General features: G+C 42.8%; 2 protein-coding genes across 2 annotated transcripts; both read right to left on the bottom strand.

The window, feature by feature from the left end:
• Nucleotides 1–355: 355 nt before the first annotated feature.
• sergef (secretion regulating guanine nucleotide exchange factor) lies at nucleotides 356–15605 on the bottom strand. The gene is made up of 11 exons (XM_080001870.1): nucleotides 15579–15605; nucleotides 15186–15324; nucleotides 8696–8848; nucleotides 6796–6890; nucleotides 6554–6614; nucleotides 6351–6464; nucleotides 5774–5836; nucleotides 5513–5671; nucleotides 5243–5409; nucleotides 3741–3777; nucleotides 356–1527 (listed from the first exon to the last, which is right to left on the bottom strand). Exons 1-11 carry the CDS (start codon nucleotides 15600–15602, stop codon nucleotides 1319–1321), a joined length of 1221 nt encoding a protein of 406 aa, XP_079857996.1. The 5' UTR covers nucleotides 15603–15605; the 3' UTR covers nucleotides 356–1318.
• A 1622-nt stretch (nucleotides 15606–17227) lies between these two features.
• On the bottom strand, nucleotides 17228–22645 carry tph1a (tryptophan hydroxylase 1 (tryptophan 5-monooxygenase) a; the record flags this gene model as incomplete). Its single annotated transcript, XM_080001767.1, has 11 exons — nucleotides 17228–17402; nucleotides 17537–17670; nucleotides 17782–17877; nucleotides 18012–18138; nucleotides 18396–18531; nucleotides 18961–19157; nucleotides 19257–19324; nucleotides 19439–19539; nucleotides 19646–19829; nucleotides 20214–20348; nucleotides 22556–22645. 11 exons carry the CDS (start codon nucleotides 22643–22645, stop codon nucleotides 17228–17230), a joined length of 1443 nt encoding a protein of 480 aa, XP_079857893.1.
• Between the last annotated feature and the right edge of the window lie 239 nt (nucleotides 22646–22884).

The following is a 22884-nucleotide window of genomic DNA, read 5'->3' as shown; positions in this document are numbered from 1 at the left end:
TGTGCTTGGACGCCGCAGCGCAAATGGTCACGGGTGGATTTGAGGAACTCAAACAGGAGGGTGACCGCCCTGTGCCATGTGTGTGTGTGTGTGTGTGTGTGTGTTGAACACCGTGCGTGCGTTTTGTGGTTGGTTTTTCTTGAGGTGATTCAGTGATGGGTTTGTTGTCTAGGGTTTCTTTTGTGTATTTTCTGATAAAACATAAAAGTTCAGGCTTGTACAATAGTGGAAATAATAATAATAATAATAATAAAAAAAAAAATCACAGAACTGATCATTTTTCAATGAGTGTTGATTTATTTATGGAACTAATGCATAAAAAAAAAAAAACCTCAACACCATGGAACTTTAATGATTATCTGCAATTTAATTTGAATATTGGTTTTAAACAGTGAACAATCATAAAGTGAATTTAAAATGATGAGTTTCAACAAAAACAAACAATTATTTGCCATCCATCTGACATTAATACTGTATTTCTTCAACAACCTCCCAAAGAAAAACCCATAATTTACATAACTGTGCGTAAGACATAATTGTGCGTGAGACATACGACGTAATGGTGCGACTGACACACGAAACCCGACTTTCCCAGAGAGGGAAGGTTCCGTGGGGGCGTGGGCCGAACACGGCAGCGGTCACATGAGCGTAAATCCTCGGGTGTCTGCGCGAATGCGACTATCGAGCACGGGCACCGCGGGAGATCCGAGAGCCGGCGATAAAAGCCCCGACGCGACGCTATAACCGCCGCCTAATCCATCCCTCAACACAAACCCATAAGCTGCGCCATCAGCAGGGAAGACGAGTGTGGGCAGGAGAACAGGAGGCCAGGGGCTGCGCGGCGTCCGGACGAAGACATCGTCGTCGTCGTCCCCCCGCCCCTGAAATCATGTCCATCAAAGTGACAGCGTGGTCAGGGAAATGATGGCCTCCGCCCACCTCGGACATAACTCAAAAGCCGTTTCTCACCCCGGAATAATATTTATGGCGTTCAGACTTTCAGCGCACGCCTGTTTGGGGGGGGAGTATTATTTGCGTGGTTTTAAGGTTCAATATGGAAAAGGCACTTTAAATGATTTTCCTGGACAGCCCCGTCGCGTGAAACCGGACATCTGCACGAGGAGAAACACTTCATAACGGCGAGATTAAAAAAAAATCGGCTTTTCGGGTGACATTTCATTGAGCGAAGGCTCTTGCGGGAAAGGATTCCTGCGTGTCGCGCCACCCCCCCGCCCCCAGCACCGAGTCCAGAACAGAGGTTCCCTGCTCGGCGAAGCCGCAGCTCGTTCGCCGGACGGTTCCGAAACTTCCGGGGGACTCAGAGCGGCGGCCCTGGCTCCTCCTCCGGCACCAGCCGAGCGTTCTCTTCCGGGTTCCGAACAGCGCACAGAGCCATGGAGTGTCCCGCTCCGCAGCCAATCAGGAGGGGCCCGGGAGCAGCAACGGGCCGCGGTTGGACGACATCTGTCTGGGAACCGTCGCCACACATGCCGTGCTCGTTCCAGCCCCAGGAGAGGAGACGCCCGCCTGCAGAAAGAGACAGTTGAATCGGTCGGTGGAGGTCGAGGAATAAAGTTTGGTTCAGCACGGAAAAAATACACCACACCGCGGGCTTCACGCCATCACACAGCGCTCCTGCCCTTCTCGGCTGGAGAGCTTGTCAGTGGGTGTGGTCAGGTCTGCATCACGGAGGAGACACGTGCCATGGCAACACAGTTACCTAATAGGCTCCATTGCCATGGCAACAGAAGCGAGCCTGCTTTCTCAAGGGTAACACATCTTTAAGCTATCCCCGCTGCACCGCTGTGTCCTTTTAATCCTATCATTTAATTCACTTCATTAAAAAGCCGCTCCGTTCTATAGGTTGTTGTTTTCGGGGGTTTTTTTTTTCCCTGCTAAAACCTTTGGGCTTGCCAACGAACACATATGTTTTCACCAGAAACCACACCAAGGCTTCATGCCAGCAGCTTCTGTCAGTGTGACATGCTGCCAGACATTCTCTATAAATGACATCGACGCAGAGAAATAACCCCGATACATTTGGAACGGGAATGTGAGATTTATATGAAAATGGGTTCAAAAACATCTTACACGTTACATCTCGTTAACAGGCTTCACATACGGATCTTCGGTTCTTTTGAAAAAGGGAAAGTCTTGTTTTGGTGCTGCGCTTAATTCATAGACACACTGACTGGAATACAGCACATCGGTGTTTCCATGGCAACAGAGAGCCTACACAATACTCGGTACAACAAAGAGGATGAACATCAAGCGGCTCCAAGGCTGGTTCCTTGTAAACAAAACTCTGGTCGCAGGTATATTCGGTGGATTCGGCGACCAAAGACTTCACGCCTCGTTACAAATAATTAGGTGACAGAGTAACACGAAAAAAACCAAATATGAAACTGGATCGCGCCGCTGCAGCCGTTGTATTTATGTCACTTTTTGCCCCTGACCGGCATCACGATTGCAGTCAAGCCGTCAGAAGATCGGGTCCGTGTCATGGAGCCAGTCCGGCCTGGTCTCCATGTTCCTTTGGCCCATCTAGCGTTGCTGCCAGTGCCAGACTCTGCTTCCCACAGAGAACCCCCTCAGGTGGAAATGGGCAAAGGGCTGAGCTAGCTCGGAGCAACAGATAGCCTTCCACAAACAGCAGGCGATGCTCACTTCCTTTCTGCCTGACCTACTTCAGCACCCGAAATAGCAGCACTCAGGTCCCCACTTCAAATCCTGTTTTGCCATTTCATCGCTCCTGCCGCCGCCGCGCTGGAGATGGGGCGGTTTGGAGCGAGGTGCGCGTTTATTTGTCAGTTCTGCCGCTTTATCGTGCCTCTCCTGAATGACAGGAAGTTCTGGGGGGGGGGGGGGGCGGACGGACGCAGCCGAGCCTCGTGAGATTCGTCATTGTGAAGCACAAGCTGTGCTTCCACGGGCGATTGTCCCGATTACAATGTCAGAGCCAGAGGATGGGTGGCAGGGGTCAGCGCTCCCCCGTAGGAAGCCACGCCACATCCAGCCGCTTCCACCTCATGGAACCCGCTCCCTCCGTCCTCGCACTGAAATAGGTCAGTGTTCAAACTTTAATGGGAGTGGAGTTACTCCCAAAACGTTTCAGAGTGCCAGCGAGTGATCATGGCAGACAAAAACCCGATAAATGTGCTCTGGCACGATGACAGGGAAACGCGCGGGGAACCCTGTCTCTTGGAATTCTGAACAGAATTTCATTGTTTATATTCTCCGTCGGTTGTTTCGTGTTCCGTCACAGAAGGTTCGGATGTGGGTTCAGATGCATTAAGGAAGACTGCCTGCCACACACCCTAGAACAAAACGCCTCTAAATGTGTGTGTGAGTATGTGTGTGTGCGCGTGCGTGTGCGCGTGTGTATGGTTAATTCAGTTCTGTTACAGGCCTCTAGAGATAATTGCCTCTGTCAACGATACCCATCTACTTGTGCTGTAATTACTTCCTGAAGAAAAGGCCACAGAGCAATGAGCTGACCTCAGAAATGCTCAGATGCATCACCAGAAGGATTAATATTTCCCATTTGGCATTAAACTGTAAAGTATTAGACAGCTCGCTTTCATTTCTTTGTTGTCGCGAGGACAGCGTGAGCAGGGAAGGTCTTAAATCTGGCTATTCCCGTTTAGCCGCCCGGGGTGAGTCCAAGCATTACTTCATTCATTACTTTCACACTCGCTGAAGAGAAATGTCGGTTTTGAAGATGGAGACATGACACTCACCTACAATGGCAAGATTATGTTCAGATCCACAAGCAACCTGCAAGGAAAATATCAGTTTAAATAATGCACTTAAGCACACAATAAGTCTTAAAAACGACCTTAACAAGCAGGATTGTCTCATTATAAAACGGACACATGGTGCACTCATTCACCACTTTTATTCTAATTACTTAACCCACATTAAGCATCAATGTTAAGTAAGTTTGATGTTGATGTCATTTCCGCAGCACACCGGCCAGCACAGCAGAAATTTGTAGAAAATGAAAAAAGAAAACCAAAACCAAGCGGACGCGTCACCTCCGATAAACACGGCACTGACCTGCCGTGGGGACTCAACTGCAACTGTCTCAACCTCACTGTGTTCACTGCCTCTGCTGAGCCAAAGCTTTTAGGACTCACTGGGATGTGGTCAGCAGTTGAATTGTTTATAAAAAAATAAAAAATAAATTAAAAAAAGCAAGGTAATAAAAATCAGCTTTTAAAATTTAAAAGCTGATTCTGGAAACTCGTAGGGGTTAGACATGCGTCAAACAGTCAGACGGCATGGAGCGCTGGTCTAGCTCTAAATACTGTACATCAGTAAATTAATATTTTTGTCTAATACGGCACAGACTGTTCAGGACTCCTTTGATAATTTTTGATATCGCAGCCCAGTTGTGGAAAACCATGAATAGATAAATATCCATTGACTTGTTATCACTGGCAGGTCGTAATTGGCCTCATAAAAAGCGTCTTTCCAGATATTGACACTGTGCAGCCATGTGTGTGTGTTGCCAGGGCGAACACAGTGGGATGGGCTAAGAGATTCATAGTCCACTCAGCTAATCCATCTTCCCGTCAGCTTTACGTGCACGAGGGTGGCTACGCCATGACATATACTAGTGCTCCCGCAATGATCTGCGAGTGGTGTGAGAATGATCCACTGCCTGCCCTTGCCTGTCCCTGACATCCACTTTAACGGCGAGAAACCGCCCATCAGCCAGTCGCCATTTAGACCACAGGTCAACGACATCATTTTTGTGCCACTTACACATAATTGCCGCGATGGGAGATGGGTGAGCTCGGTCCCTGTGGGAATACAAGCGCTGCTTTTGCCAGCGAGGGAAACTGCTTGGCTCTGTGTCCAACACAGAGCCGAGTGATGCAAACCAGCAGGGAGTGACACCAGATTATCTTGGCCCTCACGCAGGGCCACTGCATGTACATCACACTTCAGCTGCATTATCAAGGGGATCACACTCGGTGGTCTCTACTGCCCCCTGCTGGACATAGGCTGACATTAAATGCACAACAGGGGTGAGGTGTGCTGGCTTGCGCTTTTTCTTTTCTGATGATGATGACGTCAATACTTCATTATTGCTCTGCCTGACAACTACTGTAAGAAAAAATATATATAATTTTTCCAAGTTTACCTCCGTGTTTAAATAAAGATTTGTAGATCTCTGTGCTCACGTGGTGTGCATGAACCGCAGAGCATCACAGTAACATTTGGAACAGCTCACCTGTGAAGCCCCATAAAGGACATCGACCCTCGCAGGAAGACAGGCCCCCTTGCTGAGACCTTCAGGCAATGAACCATCTGACTGCGGTTCTAGTTTCTCATTGGTCGGTTCTGTCCGTCCAAGCTGTCCATAATCCCCTCTGCCCCACGTGAACACTTTGCCGCTCACTGAAATAAAATCTTGCTTAATTACAGCACCATTCCTGTCAATCCTATTTGAGTGATCAGCGCAGCAGCGGCTCTGTGAAATAATCTGCGTTGTTGTCCGCACCTGTTTTTGCCACCAGGTGAGTCCAGCCGCTCCACACAGCAGCGACTCGCTCTCCTTCCAGGAGCGAGCGCTCAAGAAGAGTTGGAGAAGACGAGAAGGAGGCGTCTGTCGCCAGCTGACCGTGCTTATTAGACCCCCAGAGGAACAAGTCACCTCCGGCTGGACAACAACATACATGCAGAGTTTTATTCATCGGGAGAACAGTGGTTCAGCAGTGGAATCAGTGGTTTAGCATATGACATCTGTATGTCGTTCCTGTACCTGTGAGGCACGCACAGTGGGCGGAGCCTGCAGCCACGTTGTGAGGCGTCACATGATGGAGACCTGTATCAACAGCTTTAGGTCACAATCTTAAAACAGGGGCAGGAATACATTGAAATTAAGTAATCTTTCCTCTTAGGGTGTGTTCACACAGAGCACTTCCTCCGAGTAAAACAGGCTCCGCCCCCAGCCATTTTTGTGCAGAATTTGAAAAAAAAAAAAAAAGAGGCTCACGTGACACACATTGTATCCATGACAACAAACATCAGAGGAGCTGTGGAATATCTTTTTTGAATCCTAGCTACAAGTATTGCTGTTGTGAAGCAACATTTAAGGCGAGGAGGAGGAGGCTGCCTGGGCACGTTATCATTTCTCTCCATCTTTGTTGTTGTGGTTAACTGGCATCAGTTGAGTCGTTCAGTTCAGTCGTATCAGATTTTTTTAAGTGCTCTGCTCTGCCAGAAAAACAGCCGGAGGCAGCCATTTTCAGTCACTTCCCATCAGATTTCATGTAGAAAAGGTGGTGACGGTTTGGAGCAAAACACTCCGTGTGAAAGCCGCTTGGGGTGGACCTTACCTGGTACCACATGAGGCACCTTGGAGCTGAGGTGTTCAGGGATGGGGTTTGGACCAACCGCTCTCCTGGCGTGACTTGAGAGACCTAATCCCCACTGATAAACACGACATGAGCCTCCAGACATGAGGGAACACGATGTTTAGTCCACCGAACAACCAACAAAACACTTCTATTTTGCAAGTTAATGAATGGTTCTAACTCACTGGTAACAGCGAGCGAGTGTCTGAGTCCTGCTGCCACAGAGCGCACGGGCTCCTTCAGACTCTGGAGGAGGCCAGAGGTCACAGTACTTTTATATATAGAAGTATATTTTTAATAGTTTGGATTATTCATAATCCATTCCACATCGATCACAGTTCCACAGTTGGTTCGAAGATCGACATAAAAGAATAGTCCTAGTCACTCGCATAATATTAGGGAGAATATCTGATTGCTACGGACTCACCTCAACAACAACAAGGTCTGTAGAGTGTGTGACTGTTTGAGCCACACCCAGCTGTCCGAAAGCATTGGATCCACAAGCCAGCACCCGACCACAATCTGTCCAAAAAATAAAATAAAATATAACACACACACCATTGATCAAGAATCTGCTGATATGTGATTGTTTCCTACTACCAAAAATGTTATTAAATCATAGGGAAATCCCTTTATTAATAAATGCTTGTAATTTTGCATATTTTATACAAATGCTGCTCAACACAGAGCTATTTTTATTGTTCCGATTATTATTATTTTTATTCTCCTTGGCACTTTTCGGGCAAAACTGTCTGGAACAGAACAAGCGCCGCAGCTACCCGACATGGCTGAGGTGTCGTTAGAACCAGGATGTCGCAGACATCTCGTGGTTCAAGTTTAATGGAAAACGATCCACATACGGAGCAGGAATCAGTGAAAAACTGAATAAAAATAATAAGACCAGGAGTAGCCGAACCTTCGTGCATCACCGACACGCCAATGTTCGAAAACCTCCTGTGGGGTGGTGGAGAGAGATGAGTTTGTGGAGTAAGACGCTCGGGGACATCATCATCCAAATCACTGTAAATGGGCAGGTTGTGGCTACGAACGTAGACTCCACCGCTTCATTGCGGTTACAACTGCGTCTGTTTTATTATGTGTGTATATATCGCCTTACTTGCTGGAGGTCAGCAGGGCATTTTATTTGATTAGTTTTATTCTTTTGCCCTCTTTGAAAATATAAACACAGTCTGTTCCATCTAACCGTGTTTTGTACCTCCTGCGAATCCAAAACATATTCCGTGTGTGTCCTCAGACATGGCTTGCAGTTCCAGAGCAACGGGTCCAAATCGTGTTCATTTTATTTTAGTCCCGAAACTTGAAAGAGTTTATGTAATGTCTCAGAGGGATGTGCAGTGTTTAATCCATTTGTTGTTGTTTGTTGGGAACTTCCACAGTGATGTCCTTCCACAGAGACACTGTGAGGCAGGACTCTGTGGACTATAGGTAGCAGACAGACACCTTCTAATTTTTAGGATAAAGTAAAAACACGTAACCACTGTATCCTTGTATAAGTTATTCTGCATGTCACCAGGACTCATCGCGTAATTACGTGAGTCGATGCTGCGTTCATTGGAAATTCGGAAAATTCAACTTGTTTTAGACGTAATACTGACGTTAAGAGGAGCGACAGCGCAAACTGATGCTACGTTCCATTGGAACTAGAAAACTTGTAATTGGTGTCGATCACTGACCCTGCATATTGCTGCCTACAGCTAACTCTATTTAATTTTATTAATATTATATTATTGAGTGTTTATTTACACAGTGGGCCACATGTTTGCTATTTCAGTTTAAATACCTCTATATATAAAGTTTTACTGTGTACAGCAAGAGCTGTCGCTTCGTAAAGTCAAGAGAATAGAACATTTATAACTTCCAATTTTAAAACTTCAGATCCATACTCATTTTGGTAATACAATGAGTTGCTGTGGTGACAATATCAGATATCAAATCCTTAATGCAGAGGGAAAATCAATAGGCACAAAGAAGTATCCTGTTCCTGCTGAAGGCAATGTCAGCGTGCTGTTATATGCCGCTGAAGGATCCTTTGCCCTGGTTACCTCATGTGTGAGTCCGAGACTGTTTGTGAATGACAGAATCATTCGTTATCAAACATTATTGTCCATTAACTTCTGTTCCACTGGTAGATTTAGATCCAGAACAGCTGGGTCACTGAGTTACAAAAATAAACCATAAAACAAGAACTCAATGCAACGAGTACTGGACCGGGGTATATGAGCCCTGTTAAAGAGCAGGTACCAAATATTGACATTGGTATCTGCGCGTCCAAATTTAGGAGAGGAAGTGACTTCCTTACTTCTTACCGGTCAGAAGGAGAGTGAAATCCCACCCACAGGACACATCCACCACCCTCTGACTCAGGCCCAGACAAGGGTGAAGTGTTGGGACGTCAGTGGTGTGGCCCAGCCCCAGCTGCCCTCTGTGGTTCTGTCCACACACCAGCACCTCTCCATCCTCTGAGGAATACAACACCACCACAGAGGGTAAGCATAACCATGATAACCAAACACCAAAGAACAACTGCTTTGCTTTTAATGTTGCTATTCGATTCCCTTCTATTTAAGGGGACTTATTATGCAAAAATCACTTTTTCAGTGCTTGTGTATAAATTTGGGGTCTCTGATGGGCCTAATAACGTACAAACTGTGAAATAAGACAACCCATTCCGTTTTTTTATGAACTGTCTGTTTCAGAAAACATGTCCCAAAACAAGCAGTTCAGCTGCCCTGACCGACGTCAGCTGTACCACTGTCCGTGAAGAAACTAAAAGTAAATAAATAAAGTATGCGGTAGATACTGTAGACTGTGGAAAGCAATCCGCTGTGCGTTTCCCTGAACAAAATCATTAAAAAGAGTGTGTTTTTATTGTAGATGTATTTGTTTATTTCATTTTCCGACGTTTACATGAAGCAAAAAATCCCCGCGTCTGAGAGTCCCGGTGTGTCGGGGTGCGGTGTCCGTCTCCCCCCGCGAGCTCGGCGTGAAAGAAGGAACAAACTTTAAAAACTAAGTATGTCAGAATGGCTAGAATGCATAATCTGAGGTATATGTGGTATTTTCAGCAAAAACATGTTTTGGGGACCTATATTAACTTAGTATAATAGGTCCCCTTTAATGTTAAGCATTGAGCGTTGCATGTTGATTCAATGAATCACTGATTTATTCGTTCACAGGGATACACTCACCACGAACTGATGAACGGATCGTTTCAGGAAGTGATTCAGTTGTTTTTTCCACTCAAAAGATTTGAATCGTCATCACCACACTATAACGGAGAGGGTGGAAACTGTTTTCCCTGGAACATTGCACTCAAATGGCTTGAATAAAAACTTTTGATGGATGTAAACGTTGTTTTTCTCTATATAGTAATTGCATGGAGGAAGCAGATGGAGGACAATTACAGACAAAATCATTTAGTTTCATAAATATTTTATTGCAGATAAATCAATGCATCCAGTATGGCTCACTTCCGTAATCGTGTGGCTCACTTCCATAATTTGTTTTCCATAGTTGTGTTTTCCGTTAATGAGGTTGCGGTTCCTGTTAATGCGGATGTGTTTTCGTAATTTGCTTGTGTTGTGTCTATTTGCATGTGTTTTTATAGTTGCAGTGCGTTGAGCTCTTAGGGCCACTGGATAACAGTATCTGAAACATGACAACGGCAGTACACACAGCCATGGTTAAAGTCTCATTAGAACCAGGACACTTCGGCTGTTTTGTCGATTGAGTTTGATCAACATTGATCTACATTTGAAGCAGAAATGTGTATATATATATATATATATATATATATATTAAAAAAAATTGTAATGTATATTATTCTATTCACTAACTGAATTGCATTTCAGGAATCAGTCAGTTTCAGTTAGTTAACTAGGCAGGAATCAGGTTAGCTATTATGTTCGGTTCAGTAACTATTGTGCATAATCTCAGGGTGCGTTGCAAAGACATTTCACTGCATATATGTATGAAGTATGTCTATGACAAATAAACCTCTTGAATCTTGACTCTAACTTCATTCGTTTCAGGAGCGGGCCGCTTTGTGACACCATAATCCGCTGAGAAAATATTCCCCTCTAGCCCCCCTTACAGCAAGTACGACATCTAGATGGACAGCTTGAGCCGGGGCAGCGTTTAAAGGAAACTCGGAAAACTGTAACTAGCGCTGCGTTTTACAAAACCACGGAGACAATAATCGTTCAAAGAAAATGTTCTTGCACCGTAGAAAGTTCTAAGAATGTAGGAACAGACCTTTTCTTTTGTGTGCACACTGGCACACAAATTGACAGTTATCAACGGTCACCGGCACACACAAAAAAAGTCATAATCACCAATTGTTAATGTTTTGCTTAAATGTATTAAGTAATCTCCCTTTCTGATAAATACACATAATTAGCTTCATGAATGCTTAAACACCACACAGGCCCACTCAAACAAAGCTGACAATACTTCTCTCTGCAACAATCGTGGGGTTTCCGAAGTCGATACACAAGTACACAACAGAGCAAAAAGAGCATCATCTAGTGTGACGTATAACATATGGTTGAGGCGAATCTCACAGATTTAATGAAATTATTATTTAAATTACAAAATAATTTAATGTTTATAAACGCTGTGGCCTCGATGGGGACAGTACTGACTTGCTGACAGCAGAGCTGTGGGCGGCCGGCAGTGTACCGCCACCAGAGCGCACTGTACTTTAGCCGTAATAGTCACCTAATGCCCATTCCGCCCATTTCCCATTCCGTCTCCATGCTCCAGGCTCCGACGGGACTTTACAAATTTTTTTTTTTGTTTCTCCATGTTTGAACTTCTCCGTAAAGGAGGCAAATGTGTCAAGCTGCTGCAGAGCTGCAGCAGAACCGTGTGCGGAATAGGTTTTGAGGTTAATTTTGACAAGGCGACGTACAGACCAATGAAAAACTTGGTCATCAAAACGTCACACCCCTGTCGGCTGTGCCTTTTACACAGGCGGCGTTTCGGCCCCCTTTCGGCTCTGTGACTACCTCCGCTGCTGGCTCAGATCAGCAATGCCCCCCCCCATTCTCGGCTCGTACCGTTTACACAGAACGGCGAGGCGGAATACTGGCGCAACATTCCCACCTTGAACAGGCTGTGGAAAAGGGGCTTATGTAATAATAATAATAGCCTAATAATAATGAAAACAACAACTAGGCTACTACTACCATTACTATTACTACTACTACTACTACTAATAATAATAATTATAATAATAATAAATATAGCTGCAGGCAGCAATACACGGGGCCCATGTTAGTCGTGTTAAGTACATATTACATGACATATTACATTACAGATTTTCCTTAATCCGGCATCAAACTACAAGAATTCAGCCTGATTCTGACCAAAATTTGTCACGTCAGACAATATTTTAATTGTCCGGCCATAATAGTCGTCTTTATTCTTTGTCTTTTTTTTGTGTAGTGTGACATAATCTGTAAATTCTGTGACAAAAGCTCAATTATTTGTACATTATAGCTATTACAAGTTCTCAAGGTTGTCGAGGTTCTGGAAAACACATCTTTTATATTGACACTAGTTACAAAATTTTTAATTCTTAAATTGTAAATGTTAGACCACTTGAACATATTAAAGTCAAACCCTTTATTATTTGTAAAGTGCATTGGGAAATTGGGAAATGAAGAAGAGACAAAACGAAAAAAAAAAAAGAAATGACAGAACAGGTCAGATAATTGATTTATTAAACAGTTGTCCAAAACATCCGGACAAAATAATCAAACAAAATATCACAGTATTTATAGAGATCACACTACATGCAATAATAAAAAAATGGCAATCTCCAGTAATAAAAAAAACAAAAATAAAAGGGGTGGGGTACAACTTAAATTATTATAACAAACACAATAACTACATGTTATTTCACAAACAAAATAAATACATGTTACTTTCAATTTGTACTTTATAGCACTTATTGTGCTGACAATCTACGATTGAAGAACTCAGTTAAATAGATTAATAACCTGCAATGTAACACAGACAACATTTATTGGAGATTACCTTAACATTCATTTGGAATTGGACTTATTATGGAAGAACTTGTCACTATTTAAGGCGTTCTCCCTTTTCATTTAAACCCACTACGTTTAAGTGTAGGAAGCTGCATGTACATGACGTTTCTTTAAAACAACCGTCCATGTTTGCCTCTAAACCAAACCATGTCATTGTTACAACTCACTGTGCTGTCTGTGGAAATAGAGCTGCAGCCAGTAACGGACAAGTGACATTTGGTCTCGTGTGGCGCAATAATGACGCATTTTACGGAAGTTTGGTTCTCATTTAGTTCTCATTTAGAAGTTTAGTTCGCTCATCTCAATTTCACTGTACGAGTTTTCCGACACGTTCCTAGCACATCAAACACGTCACAGATTTGCACAGTCAGGGTGGACTCGACATGGTGACGACTTTCTTTGGATTATTGTTTTTTGGTGTCCAATTTTCCGACAGGTTATGATTCCATGAAACCGGCAGAGTGTCGACCTCTTTCTGTGACTATTTACAATTTTCAGGATACTATTTTTTACAACTTGTTCCGAGAATATGAAACTCATCATGGCCTCACAGATTTCGTATCTTATGACTTCTGTGAATCCCGCAAAGTAAGGAGGAATACAACGGCGCATCTAACACCGGGTTATATCGGAATAGAATGTCTTCATTTACAAAAAGAGCAAAGAGATAAAATATCAATCAAACACTCAGCTGACATCAAGCAGGTAAGACGGTATACAGACACACGCAAACAAAACCTCAAGCCACTACAGAGCGATTGACTCTTCACCACGCACTGCGCGCGACGCAAATGGACTTTTGGATCTACTACCTGCACATTTATAAGGAATTTTTTTAAACATTGGCATGTAGGTGATGGACGAACGTTCGGCTACTTCCGGTCAACTTTTGTCGGTTTTTCACAAATTTCTGCTCCGCATGTCAATCGATTTGAATGAAACTTGAACCACGGGATGTATGCCACGTCCCGGTTCTAACGACACCTCAACAATGTCCGTAGCTGCAGCGTTTGTTCTGTTCCAGACAGTTTTAGCCCGAAAACTGCCAAGGAGAATTAAGATAATAACAAACTAAACAATAACAATACGGGACCATTCCTACAGGAAAGACCCCTAATAATAATAATAATAATAATAATAACAATAATAACAATAATAACAATAATAACAATAATAATGTAATGTGACTTCTAAACATTTCCAATTCCTGAATTTATTGTTTTAAAACAATGATATTTTTAAGAAAGTGGCACTTTTCTCTGCATCAGAAGATGTTTTACTACAAAAGAGCTTGTACCGCCCTCTTCTCATAATCCATAATAACACGGCGTCAGGTCTTCTTCTTACCATGAGAAAACCAATGTATGTGGGGATGATTTATAACCTTATTTTATCAAAACGGTTTCACTTTCTGACTTGACATCACAGTATTATCTTGACCTGCAGGTGTGCATTAAAGGAACCGTGAGATTGCCGTTCGCGCTGTTGTTCCGAGATCAACAACGGGTGAATAACTGTGAATACAGTACTGTGACAGTAAATCGCATAGGTTGTTCTGTGAAACTTTCATTCATCATATACTGTATGAACAGAAACAAGCATTTTGTTTATGGGAGGGGTTTCAACTGAAACTCTGGAACAACAGCCAGTGAAACCAAAGATGCAAATGTATCTCCAGGGCCACACAATGCGCGCACAAAGAAAACACATTAAACAAATAAAAATAAAAAACTTTCCTGTTGATTTGCGGGACTTTGAGTTTGCCGACTTGGTTCCCTTTTCACCAGACGCTGTCAGATGTGTACAGGCAGTCCCTGGGGTTACGAACAAGTTCCGTTTTTAAGTCTTTCTGTAAATCTAATTTGTATGTAGGTCAGAACAGTTGTATACTATTCACATCTAGCGTCAATTAGTAAAATGTTTGTCTTAGTATGTAGTATATATTTTACCTAAAACACCTTAAATATAATAAAAAAGTTATAATAATAATTAATTTAACTACAGTACAGTGTTTATAATTGAGAGAGAGAGAAATAATGTGTGTGTGTGTGTGTGTGTGTGTGTAGGTATAAAAAACATTAAAGAAACATTTCTCAAAATGTTTGGATGGAGCCTTTTACATGCTCCATTACTCCCCTTATCCTTTATAACTGTCCCTATCGTTGACCAACTGTTGCCTAACGCTTTTCCAATGTTTGTTGGCGTTTCACCTCCCTGTGCTCGCTTTCTTATTTCCACTTTCGCTTCAATGTGCTTCAAGGGACTGTTTTCTATTTCTTCGATGCATCACCATCACTTGAATCTGATTTACGCCTTGGAGCCATGAATAAGAGGGTAAACACACGAAAAAGATAAGTCGAAACACAACACAGGCGACGACAGTGTGGCGTTGTTCTCGACTTAATTCAACTGACGCAGGTCGGCAAGGCGCCCCCCGCCAGACCAGACGATAATGGCGAACAATTCGATTATTGGCTGACGATCGATCGGCAGCAAAAACCAGCCCGGCCCTAACAGTGACGGTCCAGACGTAAGTCCACCGTGTTGTTGTGCTGAGTTTCAGAGAACCCGGAAAACTGTTATACATACCTAAAACGACTAAACTAGACCCTGTATATTTATATTTATATTATTATTGTTGTTAGTAGTAGTAGTAGTAGTAGTAGTATTGACTATAGCAAGAGAAACATGTACCTCGTAAAAATATTACAGTCACATTAGGGCCTATATCATTGCCACGCACCTGTGACCAGCACGGAGTGACCCCCGCCGCCTCGTAGGAGCCGCACCGCACCGGGGGGCAGAGCTCCGGTGGGAGAGGCTCCGGGCGCCTGCAGGTCCTCCACATGGCCCTGGCCCAGCTGACCGCAGCTGTTTGCTCCCTGGGGGAGACATTATGAAGGACAACCATCAGAGGAACCAACACTCACATCCCATCCTCCCGCCATGAACACTTTCCTAACTTTACAACCGAACGGCGTGAGCTGCTAGTTAGCAAGAAGCTACGTTAACGATTCCCGAAGGTCTGTCACTGTTTTATTATTGTCTTGGATTGCGTTAGACCACATGCCTAATCTCGTAACATGACAAATAATGTCATCACACTTTGTATCGTGGATGTTATTTCTAAACTTACCCACGCATACAAGCAAAGCGGCATGTCTCCATCGGCAGCCGGCAAAACGACATGGTTTACGGCACTGCCGTAAAGCACCCAAGTTCCCCCGAACCGCACATTGTAAACAAAGAAATAAACACGATTACAAAAAAAAAAATCAACGGATTTCACATAACGCGTTAAAAGCTAAAAACTCGTTTTAAAATTAGAAATGTTACAATAGCCTTAAGACCAGTGATTGACCAACAAATACCGCCCTATAATTTCACAATAAACTATACTGGTGGGCTTAAAACGTTTATGTTGTGTCATAGTTGTAACTCAAGTCGGTGTCACCTCCTCAATTTGACTTTTGTCCGAATTAATTTATCCTGCAATGAACTTTTTTAATAAACCTGCAATGAACGTTTTAGACAATTGCATTTTTAAAATTCACTTTCGGTATTTCTTACCATCTCTAGCAAATATCAGGATTAGGACAATGACTATGACTATGACTTCTAGTGTTACTATTGTGTTATTTAATATGAATTAATGTTGATGTTGATGATTCACTAGTCGTTATTACTATTATTATTACTATTACTACTAATAATAATTTATTCTACTAATAATACAAATTTATAATAAATCATTATTATTATTATTATTATTATTATTATTATTATTATTATTTTTATTATTATGTATTTATACCATGTTAATCATGATAATTGAATCCAACTGAGATGTTTATTTGAAACCCTGCCCAGATATTAAATCTTGGGTCGACAAAAAAATAAAAAATAAAATGCGCAAACCGAAACAATGATCAGATCGTCATTTTGAATTGAAGTTCATTTTCCAAGAGACACTGATATTTTCAACATATTGCCATTTAATGAAGACACAATGCACACGTTATAATGTGATAAACTGTATGGTCTACTAATCGGACATTTTTTTACAGTAGAAAAATAATGTTTTGACGTGTTTTCAGAAGTACAATTACATTTCACTTCAAGAAGAGGTATTTTTCAATTTCATTTTAAAATGCAACATGCTGGAATATAGCTATACCACTGCCAATTTAGTCAAAATTAATCATCACCGCTTTACTACAAATACCAATACCCATCTTCATTATCCCAGCGACAGTGCACAAAGAGAAAGATGCTACATGCATCGGATAAACAAACAGCCTTGTTGCTGTTTACCACTGTTTATCACTTGTACCGATGTTGGATAATGGAGAATAACATGGGGGAAATAATATTTAGGACGTTGTCATAGTTATTTACAGCTGTTATGTTACCAATGCTGGTTCATTCTAGAGATCATTTCATGTAATAACTGAGAAAGTGATATCAGCCATAGCTGATTGACCGCGGGCATTTCGGAACCATAAAAGTGCATGTGTTGTTTGAGAGAAAAACAGAAACCAATTCAGCAATAACGTATTGCAGTACAAGAGAAAGAAATCCGTTTTTCGGGCAGTTCCTCTCGAACACACAGTCAAAGTGTATCTGTTAACGGTAAATTCAACAAATTCTTAGACAAATGCACGTCGAAGGAAAAAAACACATCTTTGTGAAAAACATTGCACGTTCATGGTACTAATATAGAGCGAGCTACAAGCGCAGGATGCCTTAAGACGTGGCCAGCTACGGCGGATGTGGACGGAACGCTCAGACGCCGAGCTGCTTGTTCAGTCGAATGAGGGCGTCGCCCACGATGTCCAGATCGTGCCGAAGCTCCTCCACGACGCTGTTGATGCTGGGCGTGTCCTTCAGCACGTCCACGCTCTGGGTGTACGGGTTGTACCTGACTGTGAAGGGGCGCTTGATGGTCTTGGCAAACTCTCTGAAATCAACATAAAAAAATAAAAAATAAAAATAGGTTGACAGTTACAGTTGTACTATTTTACATCGAGGAATCTTGGTTTATTATATAGTTATAACTATAGTTTGAAATTTACATTAAGCTCTGAAACTCACCTCATCTTCACTTTGGCCTCTTCGAAGCTGTCGGACACGAAGTACACATCCTGGAATGTCGTGATGATGCATTCTTGTTTGCATGTCACTTTGGGGTCAAAGGGCGTTATCCTGGCGTTCGCAGAGAGCGCGTGCTGCAGGGGAACGGAAATCAAGTGGAAAAAAACAAACTCAGACAGTGCAACACATCATCCTATGCATTATTTAGCGACTGCGGTACTGAAACCTTTTAAAATTCCCATTACCTTCAGTTCACTGATGGACGACAGCAACCCTGCCCCGTACGCTCGCAACTTCCCCTCCTGTTTGCATAGGCCAAACTCCACGGTGAAGAAATAGCACTGTGGAAAGAGAAATAAGTCACAGTTACGAAAAATGGGTTCTTAAATTCAACCGAAAATTAAAAAATTAAAAAAAATCTGCATTGCAGGGGTCGTGACATGCCCAAAGCATTCTGGGCATTCAAACCACTCACCGTGGCGAGCTTCTGAACGGAGTCATCTGAGGCTCCGAGGGACGCAAGGCCGATCTCCTGAGAAAACTGAGCAAAACTGGGCTCAGCGAGCAGTGGGACGTGACCCAGCAGCTCATGGCACGTGTCCCTGCACAAAGAGGGCGACAGCGGGTCAGGAAGCATGCATTTTTAAGAGCCTCTGTTGTCAGTTTCAAGGCCAAATATCGGAATATCTTATCTTAATATGGTACAGTGGTTGCACTTGTTGGTAGAGGGAGGTGTGAGAATATGTGTTGTGTGGCGTTACATAGATACACATTTGACTGGTCTGGTGTTCACAGTTAGTTTGCTGCCTGCCCACTAAGGTGCGTGGTTGTGGAAACCCTGCAGGAGTACGGCACTTACGGCTCTGGGGTGTACAGAGGGTCGGTGCTGTGGCGCACATACTGCGTGCAGTGGAAAACACGGAAGGCCAAACCAGCCAGGAAGTCCCTGGGCGACAGGTATCCTGCCACGGGTCTGATGGTGAAGCCGGTGCGCTCTACAGGGGGACACAGTGAGGGACAACGCACGACTTGTTGAATAAATCACTCCTGCGAGGCTGAAATGCTCCAACGTTGATTCAACTGAAAGCCAACTCTAGTATTTCTGAGCTATCTCATGTTTTTCCATTCATTGATTCCATAGTCATCACCATGCAAGTTTAACCGATCAAAAACATTTCTTAACAGTCATTCTGCCTCTTTGCAGCTGAGCAACAGCAGCCCTTTTTTAATGTGATTTTATTGAGCGAAAACCCCATCTATATAGAAAAATCTGTCACACACAAAAAAGTGGTCATGACATGTGTTCAACTTTCGCTTTCCCTCTCCTAATGCGTGGCGAAAAAAGGAGTAAAAGGTATGGGATGTGAAATTGGCCGCAGGTGGCCTTTAAAGATGAGTATTCACAGTGTTTAGCTGTAACGAACCCCTGAGGAAGCGAGAGACGTCTTCCAGCTGAGGGATGTTGTCTTCCCGACATTCACAGTGTTTGGAGAGCAGCGGCAGGTTCTTTAAGTACTCCCGGCAGGCGTGTGTGGGGTACAGCTCGTTGAGCTCCCTGTACACCACTCCCCACGTCTTCACCTCCTCTTCCGTGAACTCGATGCGAGGGATGGGGTCGCCGCTGGAAACGAGGCCCAACGAGGTCAGCCTCACGTCAAACACTCGCCGTCACGTGAATGAGATGTTGTGCATATTGTGCAATTTTCAATTTCTCACTCACTGTTTGTAGTTCATAGCCAGGTCAGCGAAATGCTTTCGTCTTTTTCGGTAGACGTTGTCCTTGAAACCCTGATGGAGATGCAGAGAAAGGAATGCATCAACGCTGTGATTTTAACAAACGCTGAGTGTTTGAGTGTACGTCAGAAAGTCCGAGAGCGGGGGAAAAACAGCCTCCGTACGTACCGGGTGGTCAGCATCCAAATCGGAGCCGTACATCAGGACGCGGTTAGCGCACTTGTCCAAATCTGTGATTTTCTGGGGAAACCAGGGGACATTGTCCATATCTGTCAAAGCAAAGACAAAACAAAAGAAAAAAAAAAAAAAGGTCAATATCAAATGAGATTGTTGCACTGAAGACGGTAAGAGGCCCACGCGCAGTCTTTTCCGCACCGTCCTCCAGCAGACAGGAGTTGTCCGGAGGCTCCATGTCCACTATGTTGACGTGCTTGCGGAGGAGTTGGATGATTTCATTCAGCTGCTCGTGGTTGCTGTCACAGTCCACGAAGATTTCGAACTCAGAGTTGCGCCGTTTCGATTTCCTGGATTCTATGTGAACGAGGTTGACGTGGTTTTCCTGAAATGCACAGTGTCAGCGGCTTTGTGAGGCGTCAAGCTCAGTAACCATAGGTTAAACTTGTTCTTATCTCTTCTGGTTTGGTTGTTTTTTTTTGCCTCTTTTCTGGACAGTGAACACCCTCCAAATAAATAAATACAACTTTCTAAGTGTATGTAAATGGTTGCAAAATTGATAGAACATTATAATGCATTAGAGCAAATAAGACAAGTGAACTCAGAACTAACATAAACTAGTGTCAAAATAAAACTCTTTGCAGAGAATTTCAGTTGTATCCTTTAAGAGGCCTTTTCTAATAGTTGATACGATCACTAATACTCATTAGGATCATTTTACCCTGAAAAATACTCATTAAATAGATCCATAAATAGTCTCCCCGCTTACCTGGAATAGTTTGAGCGCCTTTACAAGTCCCCCAACTTCATTTTTTAGGGAAAAGATTATCGCCGCCCTTCCCTTCTCTGGCGTGTTCTTCTTCTCCGTGTTCTCCTCAATTTTCGTGAATGTTGATTTGTTTATCTGAAAACAGCAAATAATTGATTATTATTGAATTGACCTTAAGCGGCAATAATGGTAGTATTGAGATTTTAAAAAGGGAATTTGCTGTTTTGTTTCCCGCCAACTGTCAATTTGTAGTCTGCAGCGACGTCAGTATATACTGTTGTTTTTTGGGAGAAAGGTCTATTCACAAGTTAATTTCTGGGAGAACGCCGACATAGTCTTTGAGGCTGTAATTATAAATTCCTGAAGTAAGGGTTTATTTGTGATACAATAGATAAAGATACAGTATATGCGTTTCATTCAAGTGTCAACCCATATGTCTGTGTTGGGTGGATTAAACTCAAAGTCCCAGAATTCCATTCAAACAATAATGCACAAATACATCGAATGTCGGTTTCTGAAAAAGTGTCAGCTAAATAAAAATGGGATGAGTATCAAATATGGGATATTCCAACAAAAGAATCTTACAGATGGCCACTTTAATGCAGCACAACATGAATTGCATATTGCATGGAATGTAATACTCATAAGTACTCATAAATCAACAATAAGTTACCACAAGAGTGACAGAGGGCCAACCTCATAAATAAAAAAGCACATTGTGCCCCATGAGCACCACGTGACTCAGTTGTGCTAATAAATATAGAATTAAAACTTCACATTCAGCCAGATTTTGTCACAAAAAATGTCCATATTTCAGATATTAAGTTCAAAAGCATCAACACATTTAAATGTCTATATTATGGCGGCACAAGAACACACAAGCCACAGGAGTCCCAGGGTGTCGACATCATAAGACAAATGTAAATGTTTTAATTCTTAAATTGATCCAAGGAACAGTTTTGAAAAAGTTCAGCATCCAGACACAGAGGCAGGCTCAGCACCTTGGACAGAGACTCTTTGCACTTTTATCTATTATGTTTTCGTTTTTTTTTAAGACATCAATTTGCATTCAATTGTATTTCGATTTATTTTGTTACTCCACACCTTTGGTAATGAGTATTTCTCCTCAATTCGTTAAGGAGAAATAAAGGTTGTTTGATTGATTGATTGATTGATTGATTGATTAATCTGGATTCATTGGCAGCAACAGATAATAATGTTAATAATTTCAGAATAATTGTAAAAAATAAATTCTGCTAATAAGCATGAATGCACGGGCTGTTAGACATTCAAAACTAAAAGGAAAGCAGTAAATTCGTGTTTTTTTCCCCCCCCAATGTCGTGGAAAGAGCAGCCCAGCCTACCGCACGGATCCCCCCCGGCCCGGGGCGGAGCAGGAGCCTGCGTAGCCAGGAGAGGAGCATCTGTGCCGGGATGAGTGTGCAGATCCTCGGTGTGAGACACGGAGCACGGAGCAATCCGTTTAAAGAGCCACAAAGCCTATTATTAGCCCCTGGTGGTGTGTTATAATCTGCATTTAGTCAATCAAACACACACCGGGGTGATTATCAGGAGGTTCCAGAAGTAGATCACTGCATCTGCTTTATTGTGTTATTTCCATGTCACTTTGTGTGGCCTTGATAGGTCTGAAAATTGTCCATATTCAATACTTGAGATCCTATATTTAAATGCTTGAAAATAACCTGTTAATGAAAAAAGTTATTCACTTTTATTCATATTCAAAATGGTGTGTATAAATTTTCTTTATTTTTTGCCGTCTCTAATTGGACTAGTTTTAAATTAAACTTTGTTTCTAGATTTTAAATCAGAAATGAGTTGAAATTATAAAATTAATGCTGAGTTCGATGGAGATGCAAAAGCATCGTTATTTATTGCAATTTCAATAAAAGTATTTATTTCATGCCTGCCCCGCCGGCAGCCCCTTTCTCTGCATCACAGACATCAGAGATAATTGTTGGGTCCGTTCCTATTTCAACTAAAACAGCAGGAAGAATTTAGACCAAATCCCTTTTTGAGATATGAAATGCACTGCTTCCCTCGGGCCTAAAACCTTCTTAAGGGTTCATATAGCCATAAAAAGGCTTAAATGAATCTGCACTGATGACAAACTAGAGGCCTAAAGACGATTTATCGGACAGGCTCACTCACCAACAGATGCTGCATGTGACTAATTTAAATTGAACCTCCAGTCTCAGTCAAAGGATCAGGTGGAGGACAAGCTCTCATATAGGACCAGTTGGAATATTTCGCCTCTCGTTAAAATTTCTGATGAGACGTTTTCCCATAGTCCCGGATTCGGAAGAAAGGAAAGAAACCCTCACCTCGTTGTTCAGCAGCTTCTCCTCAAATGCAATGTTCATGGAGTCAAAAGATCTTCCCCTCCGCGGTCCATCGATTCTGTTCGAGTACATCTTGAAACTCTATTTATTTCTGGTGGGTGTTTTTTATCATGGACTTTGTGAAGTGACCTTCCTCTCCAGCTGATAAGCATCCAGCCTTCCTATTTATCCAGAGTGAGGAGGGGGAGGAGGGGGAGGAGGCGGAGGAGGAGGAGGAGGAGGAAGAGCCATAATCTCACCTACAGCAAATGGAAAAACAGGACCATGCTCACGTCAATGGACACTTTTTCATTTTGTACCTAATGATGTGA

This window comes from Zeus faber (assembly GCF_960531495.2).
Source record: "Zeus faber genome assembly, chromosome: 6".
Taxonomy (NCBI): domain Eukaryota; kingdom Metazoa; phylum Chordata; class Actinopteri; order Zeiformes; family Zeidae; genus Zeus; species Zeus faber.
The sequence above is the reverse complement of the archived record's forward strand: the minus strand, read 5'-3'. Positions and strand labels throughout refer to the sequence as shown.

Excerpts from the sequence above, each read along its gene's own strand:
- sergef (XM_080001870.1), bottom strand. The coding sequence starts at position 15,602 with ATGCCGCTTTGCTTGTATGCGTGG. Across the intron at positions 5,672-5,773 it reads CCACTGTGCGTGCCTCACAG|CCGGAGGTGACTTGTTCCTC; the intron begins GTACAGGAACGA and ends GTTGTTGTCCAG. Across the intron at positions 3,778-5,242 it reads TCCTTTATGGGGCTTCACAG|GTTGCTTGTGGATCTGAACA; the intron begins GTGAGCTGTTCC and ends TTTTCCTTGCAG.